The 17,590-nt window shown below is 37.8% G+C and overlaps 2 protein-coding genes across 2 annotated transcripts; both read right to left on the bottom strand.

Annotated features, from left to right (window-relative positions):
- Positions 1-711: 711 nt before the first annotated feature.
- Positions 712-2,532, bottom strand: LOC103402783 (cytosolic sulfotransferase 12-like). Its single transcript, XM_008341542.4, has one exon. The coding sequence runs from the start codon at positions 2,495-2,497 to the stop codon at positions 1,499-1,501; it is 999 nt and encodes a 332-aa protein (XP_008339764.3). The 5' UTR covers positions 2,498-2,532; the 3' UTR covers positions 712-1,498.
- A 10,458-nt stretch (positions 2,533-12,990) lies between these two features.
- LOC139192767 (uncharacterized) lies at positions 12,991-16,281 on the bottom strand. Its single transcript, XM_070815435.1, has 6 exons — positions 15,445-16,281; positions 14,774-15,384; positions 14,040-14,669; positions 13,954-13,981; positions 13,574-13,765; positions 12,991-13,167 (listed from the first exon to the last, which is right to left on the bottom strand). Exons 1-6 carry the CDS (start codon positions 16,279-16,281, stop codon positions 12,991-12,993), a joined length of 2,475 nt encoding a protein of 824 aa, XP_070671536.1.
- Positions 16,282-17,590: the final 1,309 nt, after the last annotated feature.

The following is a 17,590-nucleotide window of genomic DNA, read 5'->3' as shown; positions in this document are numbered from 1 at the left end:
CTTATGCTTGAGTTTTAGGAAGAAAGAATACAGCAGGTTACAATGGATGCAGATGAAAGGGACGAACGGTATTAATAATCCTAAAATTGCATGTTGGGGTTAGAAAATTGAAAAAAAAAAAAAAAAAGCTCTTGAAAACTCAAAATCAAGAACAACAAGACGAGATCTCAAATGTATAAGTCAAATTTCAAAGATCCACATTAAACCGGGAACAAAAAACAGATCTAATGCAAGTTGAAAAGGAAAGTCTAAGGGAGTGAGAAAGAGAGCCATAGTTGGTGATTCAAGTTACGTTCCTTCTTTCGATATTTTCAAAAGTGTGACTATTGCCTTTTTTGTAGTGATCAAACTTCCTAGGAAGGTGGAACTAGTGGTAATTTTAGTCATTAGAGTAGGATTATAGATTTGCAAAGAGGATGACGAAAAATATTAAGCACTAGTTTATCTTTACTTATATGGAACTAATAATTCATTAAACATGAGTACTGAGATTATTCTAATTCTAGATTTCTCCCATGCTACACATCAAAAAATAGAGATGAGTTACTACTAGGTAACTAGTTGATATGTTTAACGTCAAGGATTATTACTACTAGGGAACTAGTTGATCCGATACACTTTCCTTCTTTCTCTTGCTCATTAATCACTTTTTGACCTCAAGTAAATAAAGATGTCATAAGCAGTAATAAGTAAACACTAGAACTTTTTTTTTTGAGGGGTCGAAAGGTGACATTTTATTACCAACACATCACACATACAATAATGGAGGCCCAAAAACACACAAAGTACACTTCAACATTATGACCTCCAAAACAACTACAGAAGAAAGACTCAGCCCAAAAGGTGATCCCTACACAGAAAAACACACAAAGAAACCCTAAACGCATGGATCCTCTTCCGCCGTCGAGATAAGAACTAACCCTGAAACAAAAAAAAGAACCAAATTTCATCATCCTCTAGCAAACAACCCACATGTTGGAACAGCAGCCACCAAGAGAATGAACGGAAGCTACCACCGACACACAGGAGGAAATTGGTGGTGTAAAACCCGAGCCGAAGCACTACGCACAATATAATATGGCCGTGAAACACGACTAAACAAAATGCTTGCGGAACGAAGCAATTGCGGAGTGGAGAGAGGACAAATCCAAGTAAGAGACAAAGAAATTGGTTTGAGTAGATGCGTGGGGGTGGAGAGATAAGTGGGAGGCGAAGAAAGGGGAAATCATAAAAAGAAGCATTCCGATTGTGGGCAGAGGCTGGCTAAATCAAAGGCGCTAGGGGTGGAAACAAAGGGAAAAAATGGGCCGGAAAAAAATAGAGCAGCAGAGGAGAAAAAAAGAAAGCACTAAGAGAAAAAGGGCTGCCACCGACATTGGCCATGGTTAGGGCCGGCGACAAAACGATTTGCCGGAATTTGAAGAACTCGCTCACACAAGGAGAAGAACTCTCACACACAGATAAAGACTCTCATACGGGGAGAAAAAAGATGCAAACCCTAGAACTTTAGCCCGGAACCATGCAACTTCTCTTGAGTAATGGAGTCTAGTTTTTTCACCATCTCAGGGGTCAAATTATTCATCCAATCTCCAACTTCACCTTTCCTAAAGAATGCACTATTCTCGATACCGGCCGGCAATTTCCCACTTTTATTCACAACCAAATTGCTTAAATTGTCAAAACTACACAACCTTAAGATACCGTCCACAACTCCATGTGTCTCTTCTTCCGGGGAAAATGGGCACCCCAAGAACTCGGCCAGCCTCCTCAGGTGAAGAGCGGGCTCTTCTTTCATTTCCTCATACTTTATGAAAAATGCACTTTCAGGCCTCTTTAAGCTCTCCTTCCAAAACCCGAGTACGTGATCCCAAAAGGGTCCGGACGTATTCACTCCCCGGCAGAACTTATCGAACGCTTCGTCAAGTGACATGGTTCCACTACCCACTGGCCTCAGTTTGTTCGAGAAGTGCCAAAGTGAAACAAACACATCTTTAGGATCTCTCCACGCGTAAACAACTTTGCAACCCGAATGTTTGACAGAATCCGGCAGACAAACATACGGTAGATGAGTCGAAATGAGCCTTGGACGGGACAGGGAGGAGAGGTCAGGAAGTACCTGTTTGTCGGTGTAGACATCGAACTCCAAACAGGGCACAAGAACATGAGGATTTTCTGTGAGCAAAGGGTGTCGCTGAGGGTCCAGATAGTGCGCTCGTTTCACAAGGGCAAACATAAGTGCCTTGAGCCAAGTGGTGCCTGATTTGACAGTGGTAACAAGAACGATATCAGAATCTACGGCTTGGAAGTGTTTCTGGCATGCCAAAACTCCATGCATTTGCTTAGTTGACAGCCAAAAACCATGGTACTTGTGAAGGCCATCTGCAACCCAACCTTTTTCTGTAGGTAGAGAGAATATAAAGTCTTTGTCTTCTTGGCTGAGTTCCTTTTCTTGCAAGTATCGGGGAACATCAGGAGGAGGAGGTTGAGGTGCTTCCATGGTATATTCAGAATAGGAAAGGCGCCAAAGACGTCTTGGCTGTTTTCTTCAATGGTCGACTAGCATATATAGTTTAGTTTGATCCAATATATTCATCGGCAACACCCCCACCGTTGGATCAAGCTGCACGTGGTTTTCTTTAATATACACTATCAGAGAGGACACACTTTGTGTGTGTGAACAATTTCTCTTAATAAGTGCATATTTTTTTTAATAAGGAAAAATAATGAAAATGGCTTTAAAACTTTGAACGATAAGGATAAAATAAAGGATAAAGTGAATGGTACGACTTTTTAATGTAAAAATATAATTTTTCGTTAAAGTGAACAATACCGGAAGCTTTTTGTTAAAGTTCCCTTTTTAATATTACATAATTACTGTTTTATCATCCTTATGTAAATATTGTGTATAAAAAGTAAAGGTAAAATTGAAAAAAAAGTATAAAAATGGTAAAATAAGGATATGGTTGTCATTTTGTCAAAAGGTACAAACAAGTGATAAAAAGTTGACAATGAGGGTTTTCTTAATAATAGTATAGATATAAGTGGTAGGTATACATAAACATAAAATATGATAAAGGGTCGATCGTCCAACATGTTTGATTCTAAATTTTTTGGCCTATTTGGTGGTTGATACCACCCACCTCACTAGAGAAATTTTTAATTGTAACGGGAACACAAGTGTTACACCACGTATTTTAATAGAAGTGGTAGAAAATTTTATTTTTTAAGTTATTAACTTTTTAGCACACATATCCCACTATTTGTATAATAACACGTAATGTACAATTTCGTGTACCGGTCACACTGAAAAATCTCTCCACTTAGTGAATGGTCATTCATTGCTCTTAAATGTTTGTTTATTAAAATATAACTACTATTATGTTGTTTTGTGCCAATTTATGTTCTTATATTATTAACACGAGATGCTATACAACAATATATTCTTGCTATGTAAGTTTTTATGAATTTTTTAGTCGAAGTCTGAGATATCCTACGCCCTGAAAAGTAAAACTAGTCTCCTGTGTGAAATGGAAAGACTAAAGACATTTCAGCCCACCTTAACCACGCTGAAATTGCACATCTTGACATTAGAGACTTTAGTTTATTTAATGAATGTTTTAAAAACCATAAATAGATTACTTTATTTACCACTTGACACCAGATTTTGCCAATAATGGAAGATATTGGATGAATCATATCTATGGAAAAACTAATCTCAGTGGAGGAGTTGGTGGTCTACTTTCAAAATTTGTTGATTTAAGTAAAGCAACATACTTTTCGACCAAAAAAAAAAAAAGTAAAGCAACATATTATATAATTTTGTTCCATCAACATCAAACAGATAGCGTATAAGAAATTTGTTAACTACATTGGAGAAGAAGCAGAAATGAACAATTGTAAAACTAAGAAATGAAGTTTTACAGAAAGAAGAGAAATATGAGAAAGAATGAATGAAGGTTTTGTATTGAACTCAATGAACTAATCTTACTATCTGTTTACAATAGCTATATATAGCTGATTAGAGGACTAGCTAATAAACTTTGAGTAACAAACTCTAACTAACTCTTTCAACTAACTATTATTACATCATCCAATCAATTTACAACTGTTTTGATGAGCTGGCAGTGATATATTCAACATCCCCCCTCAATCTCAACTGGGTTTCCCAGTTTGAGATTGAATGAACGCTTTGAGAAATGCAAAACTATGAAATCCTTCTTGTCCATATACTCCTAGCCCTGCTGCCCCTCACCAATTAATCCTCCATGGCTGCAAGCATTGAAAATTACTCAAGAACGGTGCAATTTCATACTTATCAATCAACTTCCCAAAGAATTTAAGCCTCTCAAACTGATTTCTACACCTCTATAGCTACTGTTTTCTTTGCGATAAGGTACAACCACATATAGTTATCATCCTTTCAAACTTACAAAAAACCAAAACATGTTGCTCATCCCATTATCATCACACATCACCTTTGCAAATACAATCTTCCAAAGACAATGTTTTCCAATATTTCTTTCAACATACCCAGCTAGATTATGGAACCATTTTGTATGCAATCAATACACTTCTTGGCAATAGGCCTTTTTAAGTGTAGAAGTCTCACACAATCAAGAACAAACTATTTAACAGAAAAGAATGGCTATCGGCCTTTGTATTCCTTCAACAATCTCACAGAAAACAAATTGCATTCAACACACTTTTGGCAATCGGCCTTTTTCGAGTGCACAAATCTCGAACACCCAAGAACTAATCAAGCAACAGAAAGGAATGGATATCGGCTTTTGTATTCCTTCAACAATCTCGCAGAAAATTGGCTATCGACCTTAACAGAGAACAAATTGCATTCAACCAAGAACTAATCAAGCAACATAAATGAATGGCTATCGGCCTTTGTATTCCTTCAACAATCTCGCAGAAAATGGCTATCGGCCTTAACAGAGAACAAATTGCATTCAACTAAGAACTAATCAAGCAACAGAAAGGAATGGCTTTCGGCCTTTGTATTCCTTCAACAATCTTGCAGAAAATGGCTATCGGCCTTAACAGATAAACTTGCATACAAACACTGATCTTGAAGCAATGACCAATCTTGAATCCAAATATCCCAAGTATCACACTAATATCCCATAAAAGACTCACAAGAAAGATGAACAAATAGAATGTAGCAAACATTTTCTTACTGGAACATTTAATCAAATAGATTATGTGCACTGTGAAAACCAGAAATCAAGAACCTGATAAGAACTTCAATCTTGACCCAAGAACGCTGAGAGAAAAAACCAGAAATCTCTCATCGATCTAAGAATCCATGGCAGAGTCAACCAACAACCGTTTCGTTGATGGACATGATCTACATCCACCAGTCTTTGTCTTCGTCATACTTCGACAACAAAAATTGCTTCAAGCATGCTGCCACATTAAAATTGCTTGCACATCATGGAAGCCGCCGCCGCCGTACCGAAATGGCAACATCAGTTTGACCTGTGGTTTCTCATTCTACTCGACCACCTCTGCAAGTCTGAAAGAATTTGAACCATGGGATATCCACTGGCGCATCTTAAACAAGATTTCTGTCATGCGAGTGGCCTCGAAATCGATCACCGTTCGTTGAGCTTCAACAACTTGAGTGAATTCATTTCCAGTGGTTACTCGCACATGTGTACAATGGAGAGAGTCGGCGGTCGAAGGAATCGAAATCTGAACAATCGTCCCCAAATCTCTCTTAAATCCCTAATTTATTTTGAATTTCATATCTCCAATTTTTGAAACTATGCAGATCTTCGTGAAAACCTTGACCCTCTAGACTGACAGTATCAAGTCGGAGATGAAGAACAGTATGCTGAAAAAGGTTGTTCCAAAGGTGAAGGAAGAGAAGAGAGTCGACATATTCCATGTGAAAGTCGAGTAGTGGTGTCGTGCTGGTCTTGCCGACTTTATCTTGAAACCTAAAGGAAAAAAAAAACCCTAAAACTAAACACAAAACGAGGAGGAAAAATCCAGAAACAAAAAATAAGAACTACGAATACGGAGCATAAACGATCAAATATGCGGAAACAAAATAAAGTAATGAAGAAAGATAGAAAGTAATGAGAGAAGAGGAATCGACCACCAAGATCCATGGCGTGAGCCTTGGTGGCTCTGATACCATGTTAACTACATTGGAGAAGAAGCAGAAATGAACAATTGTAAAACCAAGAAATCAAGTTTTACAGAGAGAAGAGAAATGAAAGAATGAATGAAGGTTTTGTATTGAACTCAATGAACTAATCTTACTATCTATTTACAATAGCTATTTATAGCTGGCTAGAGGACTAGCTAATAAGCTTTAAGTAACAAACTCTAACTAACTCTTTCAACTAACTATTACATCATCCAATCCATTTACAAATGTTTTGATGAGCTGGCAATGATATATTCAACAAAAATAACAGGTGACACGCTTTAATTTCGATGTTCTCGGAACATCGGGATGGCCACGTGCTGACCGACATCCAAGGGTGACGAAGGCCATTTAATTAATGTAAATGCTGAGAACATGTGAGACATGCACATAAATTGTGGCAAGATAATAGAATGTGACTATTCATGTAGTAGTAGAGTACTATCACAATAACAATATTCAATTGCCAACAATGAATTGTTATGATAATGCATGACATGTTCAGAGCATACATCTAATATAGAGTACAAGCGAAAAGTAAGCTAGAGAAGTGCTATTACAATAGATGTCAAAGCAGAGAAAATATATCACAATGTCACTGGTAGGGGAATGCCTTGTAGCTCGGGTCGTATTCCTAGTTCCTATGTCCTGAGGGGCGCAAAACAAACATAAGTGGACCAAGTTGATATATATATATATATAATAAAACAATTATCAATATACTAACCCCCAAAGTTTTATGAAAACATCAATAGCGTAATACGTAATAGGTTTTCGAAAACCCTAGCATGCCATAAAACATTTTCGTAATACATATCTCATATATAGTGTGCTAACTAGTGGTATCAATATCTCTCTTCTGCACAAAACAGTGCCCTACGCACACCCGCCCGAAGGCAATATAAGTATCATCTTCCATATGCACAGAACAGTGCCTTACACACGCCCGCTCGAAGGCAATATAAGTAACATTGCCCGAAGGTAGAACAATGATCACTGGATACGCACAAAACATTGAACATAATCTTTCCAAACATAGGTACATATATCTCAAAAACATATTCATAGTATAAAGTCATCAATCATCTATACTATAAAGAAATATGTAAAAAAAAAACATGTTCTAAATAGTATATCGTCATCCATCAGATATTCTACAAAGAACAAGGGTTCAATAGAAAATATGGTATTCTAAAATATTTTAAGTAAGCATGATAATCATATAAGGTAAATCCAATTTACTCATCAAACGTTTCATAAAACGTGCTCATTAAATCATGCTTTTCATGTATGCATTTCTACTAGTAAAATATGCATTTTAGAAGGGGTCCACTCACAGATACCCCGTCAAAGAAGAGCCGTATGAAATAGGAATAACAGAATCGCCGTTAGTAATTGCACCTAAGCAGATAAAGGGTACAATTAATGAAACTATACTCAAAACAATTGAATTTGAAAAAATGGACGTAAAAAATGGGTTCAGGACATCGAAATTAGCCTAAGAGGGGGTCCCAAATGAAAAAACAAAAAAAAGTCAAAAAGTCAACGTTGACAGTCATAGTCAAAGTCAACACTGATCGTTGATTGGGTCGGGTCAAAGTCAACAGTTCGGATCGGTGGTAGTAATTATAACGCACCACAAAGTAGCACACAATAATCCTATTAATTTTCCTTATTAACACTAAGATTTGTCAATTGTAGCATATGAAAATAAGGGTCTTTCTCGCAGAAGATTGTTTTATCCAAATACTTAATATGTCACAAAAACAGGTGGCTGTCTCCACTGACCAGCCACCAAACAATAATTATTAGACTAACTTATACTTATCCGAATGCAACGAAATTTTATACACATAAACTAGACACACCAAGCTATGCTCACACAAATGTTTGGGATTTTTGGAGTTGATTTGCTATTTAAATTAAATCATACAAAAACAGTACAGAAACCGATTTTAAATAATACCAATAGATTTTAATTCACAAGTTAAGAAAATGAGTTAGGGGACATGCTATCCACCACCAAATAATCATGTAAGTATGTTATGTTTCATTCAAATCCCTTTTATTTCCGGATGAAGATGCTCAAGTTGGCTCACTGTTAGAACTCAACCTATTACTCTTTCTTACGTAGTATGTTAAGAGAATGACGTTTTCAACTTAACTTAGTCCCTAGCATGCAATCTAGAATGGTGTGTTCATAGATTTAACAAGTAGAAATCATTAAGAATAAAAAGAGTTTGAGTCATCACAAGGCATCGTAAGTACTGGTGTTGTCTTACTTATCCTAGAAATCGTTTCACATGTTAACCACAATTAACAAGTGCTACTCTAGAACATATGTAGGTCCTCATTCAATAAGGGCAGGCAGACATATATTCATAGCATTAAAATCCTAGATATGCTCACTATGTATGCATCCATAGAAACACATAAAGAATTTATCAATGACATAAGTAGTGAAACAATTTTCATCCTTTCATAAAAGTCATTCAAACAAAATATCACAACAAATTTACGATCATATTCGGGGCTTCAAAACAGCCCCTAACTACTAAAAATTAGTTACACATTATTTTCAAATTAAACCAAAAGTTAAACATGGGTTCGAGAAGATAAAACCAAGAAAAATGGAGTGAAGCCTCTTCTCCCTGCTCTCTGCCGTGCCTCCTCCTTTAGATTGCTGTGCTACTGACTTTTCCCCTGCGTTCACTTCCCCCGTGCCTTCTCTCTGTATTTTTCTGTTTTTTTCTTTCTCTGCACCGTGCTCTCCCTTTCCCTCTGACCTTCCTCGTCCGTCCAGTCTCCTTCTTACGTCTCCCCTCTTTTTCGCTCTCCCCTCGACAGCCTGCCCTCCTGCCCTTTTATTCTTTCCGCACTGCCTCAGTGCTCTCTCTCCACTCTTATTTTCTGCTTTCCCCGCACTGACTTCCCCACTTCTTTGCCAGCCAGTCCGAGTCCCACTCTCTTTTCTGTTTTTATTCCTTCTGCAGTCCACGTGCTTGCTGGCATGTCCACAATTTCTTTTATTCTTTTATTTATTATTCTTCCTTGCCACAGAAGAATGCCATCAGCCCTTTTTCCTTTCTCATGTTCTCGACATAGCAACAGTAAAGGAAAAATAATCTTCACTGAGCATGTGCACTTGATGACTGATGAGATTCTGCAGTAATGGAATGACTACACGCATGCAGTGATCATGTGTGTGGCTTTAGTGCTCTTTTCAAGGTATAAGCTGGAAAGTATTTTTGGCAGCAAGATTCTTTTGTGCTATTTTTATTTTCTTTGCATAACAAATCCTATAAACACAAAAATAACGTAAATAGCTCAAAAATATAAGGAACTAACTAAGAAAAGACGAGTGAATTCGAAGTAAAAATATATATAAATATGATCCGATCAAATACCCCCACACTTAGCTTTTGCTAGTCCTCGAGCAAAACAAAGAAAACAAGAACAAGTAGTAACAAGAAAAACATTAGCTTCCCCCTATGTGACCCTCATAGAATTTCATTCGAGCACACAAATCAACCAGAACCATAGCTAGCACCAAACAAGCTAATCCAAGTTCATCTTTCTCATTCAAATATTAGCAGTAATCTTTAAATCATCCTTGAAGTGTAGTGTGTGAGATAGCCATGCTAATGCAATTTCACGTTTTTATTTTTAAAATCATCATATGCAAATTAGCGACCTTCTCACAGGATTGCACTCAATCACACATGTGTTTAGTTTTAATGTGTTTCGCTCAAAGAATCAAATGTGAAAGTTCTACCATAAGCTTGCATAAAGATCACTTCTCCACAGTCATAATTGCAAAACTTAAATCAAGAGAACTTTTATTGGATGTAATGAGGTTTAGGGAGAGAGTTATTGAAATGAAAGAATAGGTAAACACAAGTTCCAAGCTACATTGCAAGCAATTCTTTTCTTTAGATTTATAAGAACTCAATCTTTCCAACGATTCTTTTAGCACCTCCAACCACACCCTTAAACTGAAACTTGAACAACTTTTTATTTTCTTTGTGTACAATCTTTTTTTTTTATTTTTATAAATCCAAACATGAAATACCCCCACACTTATTCTTTTGCCAAACACCTTCAAAGTACTTCACAACCATTTCTCATAAGACAATCTCACATTGCTCACTAGCTCGCCTTGGAAAGGGTAAGGAAATATGTTTCAGGTATAAGGGTAGACATATCTGGTGATAAGAAATAAAAGGCTCAACAAATACGGCTCAAATTGGCAATCTAATGATATCATTTTTCTTTGGGAAACATGGTTATTTGGGCCATAGTGGTAAACCTAATGCCTCTATCATTTCTAATTTCATGCAATCAATGACAAACATTTCGAAAGATCGTTACGCAAGTTCTAGAGATGTATCTCACATAAGTTCATCACACATAAAAAAAATAGGAGTGTATGAAAAATGCACACACTTTCAATTGGCTCAAAAACTCACATATGATGTATATGGTCACTAAATTCACATATGAAGTTTTAAGTCATACTTTAGTTTCACATTAACAAGGCTATGTGCATTTGGTTTTTCAAAGATGGTCAAACATGTACAAAACTAACAAGAGAATTAGGAATTTCACAAAACACATGTTAACTAAGTTCTTGATGATCATGGTTCAAATTTGATCCAATTATATCATTGGGTCGGGAAACTAACAAAAATCTAATTCAAAACAATAAGGGAAACAAGACAATATTTTTGGATTTTTAAATTTTCCGATTTTTTTTTTTTAAATTACAAAACAAAACTAATTAAGAAAACAAAAAACAACAACACGGAAACAAATGAAACTCGTTCGTAGTTGAAGGTACAAAAAAATTTCAATTTGGTCATTTTTTATACTCTTTACCCCCAAACTTAAACTGGACATTGTCCCCAATGTCAGAAAACACTATAATGCAAATAAAAATAAAATAAATAAATAATAAGAAACAAAATAAAACAATTGGACTGAAAACTTCCCGAATTTGCAGTAAAATCAAGCGATGACCCCCAAGCTAAAATTCTGCAATCAACTTCAAGGGTGGAAATAACCAAAAGTTCCTGCAAAGAAAAGAAATAATTCAGTTAAGTAACACAAGAAATAATGCAAACGAAAAATTGAAAATCACGATAAAAGACAATGAATAGAACTAATAAGTGATAATTGGTTGTGCTTGTTGACTTTCCACAGCTTTCCTCTTGAACTGGGTGACACTTAGCTTTTTACTTGCAAGTGATGATTTGATGATATTGTACGGCGAGGCTTTGCTCTTTGGCGATGTTGTTGAAGCTTCTTGAGTTCTTCAACTCAGATTCCTTCTACTCTCGAGTTGATTGTGCAGGCTCAATTCCTTATTTGTTCTCCAAGCAGATGTGGCAGCTTCTCTAGTTCTTCAACTCAGACTTCTTATGCTGGGTTGATTATGCAAGCTGCATTCTTCTCTGCTTGTTTCTTCTGCACGTTGTCTCCACATGCTGCTGGTATCATTTTCGCTTGCCTTATCTGTTCTACAGGTAGATGTGGCAGCTTCTTTGGAAGTACATCAGCAGTGGAAGACGAGTACTCGAGAGCAATTTCTCCATGTCCTGCAGGTTAGAACAAAGACAAGGAAAAGGACATGGAGAATGCATGATATGAGATACTCTTGCTTTCAACCTTCATGATATGAAATACTTTTGCTTTGGATAGGTTGTTTGCAGAGGTACCCCAAGGAATAAGGAAAACTGAGTGACTCGAGAGGGTGTGTTGGAAATACATTCTCGGAGATGAAGAAGTGCTGAGAGGGTGTGCCTTTGCTGTGGAAGGCGAAGGTAGATACTTATATGACTTTTCTTCACAACCGGAACTATTCCCTCACTCATTGTCGGCAGCCGGTGGATGGATGAATAGTACAAATTACGCGCTTTCTGACAAAGCTGCCCGTAATTTCCGCAAAGCTGCCAGTTGCATGTGACGAGTGACGACACGTCTGGACAAATTGATCTTTTGAAATCCGGGGTTCGGCTCGTGGTTTCTGAGCAAGCCCAAATTTTAAGAAATGAAACGCCTCTTTTGAGAAAAGAATCCGGCTTTTGAGAAAGGAGCCCCGACTCTTTGATTTGCGAGAGGACGCCTCTTTTTCTGAGGAGCGCCTCTTTGATTTCTTCTTTTTATAAAGGCGTTAATTTTGTTCCACAACACACTTGAGCTCCCTCCTGTAAACACTCACATCTTACACTTCCGAAATCTTAATCTATCCGATCTCTTTTTTCTTTACCATTCTGAAAAATGTCTGGCCCTTCCGATCGTCGTTTTGACTTGAACATTGGTGAAGAGGCAGCTCCGCCTTCACCAGACAACATATGGCGCCCATCTTTCATATCCCCTACTGGTCCTCTTACTGTTGGGGATTCGGTGATGAAAAATGACATGACCGCTGCGGTGGTGGCCCGGAACCTTGTCACCCCCAGAGATAACAGACTGTTCGCTAGACGGTCTGATGAATTGGCGGTTAAGGAGTCTCTGGCTTTTAGCGTGCAGTGTGCGGGTTCTGTGTCCAACATGGCCCAACGCCTATTTGCTCGAACCCGTCACGTTGAATCGTTGGTGGCTGAAATACAGAGTCTCAAAGAGGAGATTAGAGGACTCAAGCATGAAAATAAACAATTGCACAAGCTTGCACACAATTATGCCACAAACATGAAGAGGAAAATTGACCAGCTGCAGGAAAATGATGGTCAGATTTTACTTGATCACCGGAGGTTTGTGGGTTTGTTCCAACCGCATCTGCCTTCGTCTTCTGGGGCGGCACCGCGTAGTGAAGCTCCAACTGATCAACCTCCGATACCTCCTCCTTCCGTGACCCCGCCGACTGCTGAAGCTCCGCCGACTACTCCTAAGCAGCCTATGTGAAGGCTCCCTCTTGTATTTATCCGCTTAATGTTCCTTTCGTTTTCATGAATGTACAAGTACTTTGCAAGAAGTTGTGGTAGAGATTGCAACATCATTACCTGCATAAAGGAACAAAAGTAGGACTTAAACACACAAACCAGAAATCACGAGAAAAACAGAACAAGAACATTTAAAATTATTCAAAATAAAGATGAAAGATAAAAAGCTTAGGTTGCCTCCCAAGAAGCGCTTTCTTTAACGTCTTGCAGCCGGACGATGCCTCCAGTACTCATCCAAAGGGAACTAGTTCTTGGAGAGGTACAACATCCACATCATGCTCGGCAAAAGGCTCGTAATATGGCTTGAGTCTATGTCCATTCACTTTGAACATGTAACCGGTCTTTGCACTTTGGATTTCCACGGAGGATGCCATTTGGACTGTGCAACGCCCATTTGATCAATGAATGGGAGTGGAAAGTGATCCTTGCGTGTGGTGCTATTTATCTTTCGATAGTCTGTACAGACTCTCCAATTGCTATCTTTGATATCTGTAATGCTCCAAGTTATGGCAGTTTTGTGATCCTTCAGTTCCCGGATCAGTTTTTCCCCCTCTTCTATTGAAAGTTGTGACGATATGATGACCGGTAATGTTTCATCCTCTCCCAAAAATGCATACTTCAAATGTTCAGGAATTGGTTTAAGCTCCAATTTGGGTGCCTGAATCACAGAAGGAAGAGTTTTTTCGTTAGAAGTAGGAAGAGAAATAAAATAGGAAGAACACTTACCACGAATTGGTGAAAGAGACTCAAGATCTGCCATAGTCTGAATTAATTCTTCATCAATGTGCTCGAAAGTATTAAGCTTTTCATGTGTAATGCTATGCACTAACACCTTTTCTAAATTACCTTGTCCCACACTTTCATTAAAACAATCCTGCACAAAATAGTCAAACGCATCAATAGAGAAACAAGATTCAAAATCATTAGGGTACCTCATAGCATCGAAGATTCTGAATTTGACAATTTCTCCATCAATTTCCATGGTCAAGGTACCATCATAGACGTCAATCTTTGTACGTGCCGTTCTAAGGAATGGTCTTCCCAATATAAGAGGAAGTGCAGTAGGCATAGGGTCATGTTCCATCTCAAGAACAAAAAAATCAGCAGGAAAAATAAGCTCATTCACTTGCACAAGTACATAATCCAATAAGCCTTTCGGATATCTATTTGAACGATCTGCCAACTGGATTATTACCTTTGTTTCCTTCAACTCTCCAAGGTTCAATGATTCATACACTGAATATGGCATCAGATTGATGGATGCCCCCAAATCACACAATGCTCTCCCAAACTCTTTCCCTCCAATTACACATGGAATGGTAAAGCTACCGGCATCCTTCAACTTTGGTGGTAGCTTCCTTTGCAAAACAGCTGATGCTTCCTCACTTAATGCCACAGTTTCTTGATCATTGAATCTCCTCTTGTTTGTACAAAGCTCTTTAAGGAACTTTGCATACTTGGGCACTTGTTTTATGGCATCTAAAAGAGGTAAGTTCACTTGGACTTTTCGGAAAGTATCCAAGATTTCCTTATCAGTTTGCTCTTTCTTTGACTTCATAAACCTGCGAGGGAAAGGAATAGGGACACATGAGTTAAATGAATTTTGAATTTCTTTTCTTACAGTATTAGAATTTTTTTTTTGTTTAATTCAACTGCTTTAGAAGACTTTTCAATTTTTGTTGAAGCTTCATCTTGCTCAAGATTTTTGGTTTGTAACTCCCCTTGTTGCATCCTTGGATGCTCAAAAACTTCTTTTCCACTCCTTAAAGTCATAGCATTTAACTGCTCCGCATTTGGATTTGTCACAGTTTGGCTTGGTAACCTTCCTGGTTGGTGTTGTTGCCCCATCAAACTTGCTAACTGACTCATTTGGCGCTCAAGGTTTTCAATTGCTTTGTCTGTTTTCTGTTGATGAGATTGAGTAGAGTTAGCTAAAGAAGCAATTAAATCCTCAAGAGACTTACTTGGAGCTTGTTGTTGTTGAGGCTGAAATGGTGCCTGCGGTCTTGCTTGAAAGAAGCCAGGCGGACGGTTATAGTTGTTGGGAACAGATTGTTGTCCGTTGTCTTGATTGTTCCATTTTAAGTGTGGATGATCGCGCCATCCTACATTATAGTTGTTGGAATAGGGATCATACTTTTGCCTTTGTTGCCCTTGAAATCCTCCTAATGCATTAGCTTGCTCAAGACCACCTTGATCCATCAACGAAGGGCACATGTCCGTGGCATGTCCCATCATTGAACATACACCACACACCTGTTTTGGAGCCACAATAACCTGTTGCACAAGATTAGTCAAGTTAGCTAATTGTAATTCAATACTAGAATTAGCACTTACCTCGTTAACTTTCTTAAAAGGTAGCTCATCTCTCCCTCCAAATTGTCGTGTGTTGCCAGCAATGTTCTTTAATAATGCCTTAGCATTTATTGGTGTCTTGTCCATGAATGCTCCTCCACTGGCTGCATCAAGCATTATACGATCAGTACCACATAATCCTTCATAAAAATACTGTATTAAAAGATGCTCTGAAATTTGATGATTAGGACAAGATGCAACCAAATGTGTGAATCGCTCATAGTAATCTCCAAAGGGCTCTCCATGTTGTTGTCGGATTGCACATATGTCTTTCCTTATGCTTGCAGCTTTGGTGGCTGGAAAATATTGCTCCAAGAATGCTTGCTTCACCTGGTTCCAGGTGTTCATTGATCCCGGGGGTAAATTGTAAAGCCACTCCTTTGCCTTGGGTTCTAATGTAAATGGGAATGCCCTCAATTTGACTTGCTCCTCATCCACATTTGCTGGTCTCATTCCTGAGCATACCACGTGAAACTCCATGAGATGCTTGTTGGCATCCTCTGTTGAGAAGCCATAGAACTTAGGCAAGTAGTGAATCATGCCGGACTTAAGCTCAAATCCTCCTCCTGCATTGGGGTATGTGATGCACAATGGTTGTTGATCCGTATTTGGCATTGCCAACTCCCTCAATGTACGGTTATCAGCCATGCCTTCTTGTGGTTCCTCCTCCTCTTCCGAACTTAAATGTGGTGGAGAAGATGGTGGTAAAGACGCCGATGCACACTTTTGCTTGATTTTTCTCTGAAGCTTTCGAAATGTTCGTTCAATCTCTGGATCGTATGAAGCTAGATCAATGCTCTTAGACTTTCGAGTATGCATGTACTACAAAGAGTACCTGAAATAAAAACAAAACCAAAAACACTAAATAGACAAGAAATAGAAAATAATAAAAATAAATAAAAATAACAATAATAAAAATAAAATATAAGCAATCAGAAATAACAATCCCCGGCGACACGGCGCCAAAAATTTGGTAGTAATTATAACGCACCACAAAGTAGCACACAATAATCCTATTAATTTTCCTTATTAACACTAAGATTTGTCAATTGTAGCATATGAAAATAAGGGTCTTTCCCGCAGAAGATTGTTTTATCCAAATACTTAATATGTCACAAAAACAGGTGGCTGTCTCCACTGACCAGCCACCAAACAATAATTATTAGACTAACTTATACTTATCCGAATGCAACGAAATTTTATACACATAAACTAGACACACCAAGCTATGCTCACACAAATGTTTGGGATTTTTGGAGTTGATTTGCTATTTAAATTAAATCATACAAAAACAGTACAGAAACCGATTTTAAATAATACCAATAGATTTTAATTCACAAGTTAAGAAAATGAGTTAGGGGACATGCTATCCACCACCAAATAATCATGTAAGTATGTTATGTTTCATTCAAATCCCTTTTATTTCCGGATAAAGATGCTCAAGTTGGCTCACTGTTAGAACTCAACCTATTACTCTTTCTTACGTAGTATGTTAAGAGAATGACGTTTTTAACTTAACTTAGTCCCTAGCATGCAATCTAGAATGGTGTGTTCATAGATTTAACAAGTAGAAATCATTAAGAATAAAAAGAGTTTGAGTCATCACAAGGCATCGTAAGTACTGGTGTTGTCTTACTTATCCTAGAAATCGTTTCACATGTTAACCACAATTAACAAGTGCTACTCTAGAACATATGTAGGTCCTTATTCAACAAGGGCAGGCAGACATATATTCATAGCATTAAAATCCTAGATATGCTCACTATGTATGCATCCACAGAAACACATAAAGAATTTATCAATGACATAAGTAGTGAAACAATTTTCATCCCTTCATAAAAGTCATTCAAACAAAATATCACAACAAATTTACGATCATATTCGGGGCTTCAAAACAGCCCCTAACTACTAAAAATTAGTTACACATTATTTTCAAATTAAACCAAAAGTTAAACATGGGTTCGAGAAGATAAAACCAAGAAAAATGGAGTGAAGCCTCTTCTCCCTGCTCTCTGCCGTGCCTCCTCCTTTAGATTGCTGTGCTACTGACTTTTCCCCTGCGTTCACTTCCCCCGTGCCTTCTATCTGTATTTTTCTGTTTTTTTCTTTCTCTGCACCGTGCTCTCCC

Source organism: Malus domestica, chromosome 16, assembly GCF_042453785.1.
Source record: "Malus domestica chromosome 16, GDT2T_hap1".
Lineage (NCBI taxonomy): Eukaryota > Viridiplantae > Streptophyta > Magnoliopsida > Rosales > Rosaceae > Malus > Malus domestica.
The sequence above is the reverse complement of the archived record's forward strand: the minus strand, read 5'-3'. Positions and strand labels throughout refer to the sequence as shown.

Coding starts and splice junctions, on each gene's coding strand:
- LOC103402783 (XM_008341542.4), bottom strand. CDS start 2,497: ATGGAAGCACCTCAACCTCCTCCTCCTGATGTTCCCCGATACTTGCAA.
- LOC139192767 (XM_070815435.1), bottom strand. CDS start 16,281: ATGCATACTCGAAAGTCTAAGAGCATTGATCTAGCTTCATACGATCCA. Junction 14,670..14,773: donor GCTTCAACAAAAATTGAAAA/GTCTTCTAAAGC, acceptor TTTCCCTCGCAG/GTTTATGAAGTCAAAGAAAG. Junction 13,766..13,953: donor TAATGAAAGTGTGGGACAAG/GTAATTTAGAAA, acceptor TCTGTGATTCAG/GCACCCAAATTGGAGCTTAA.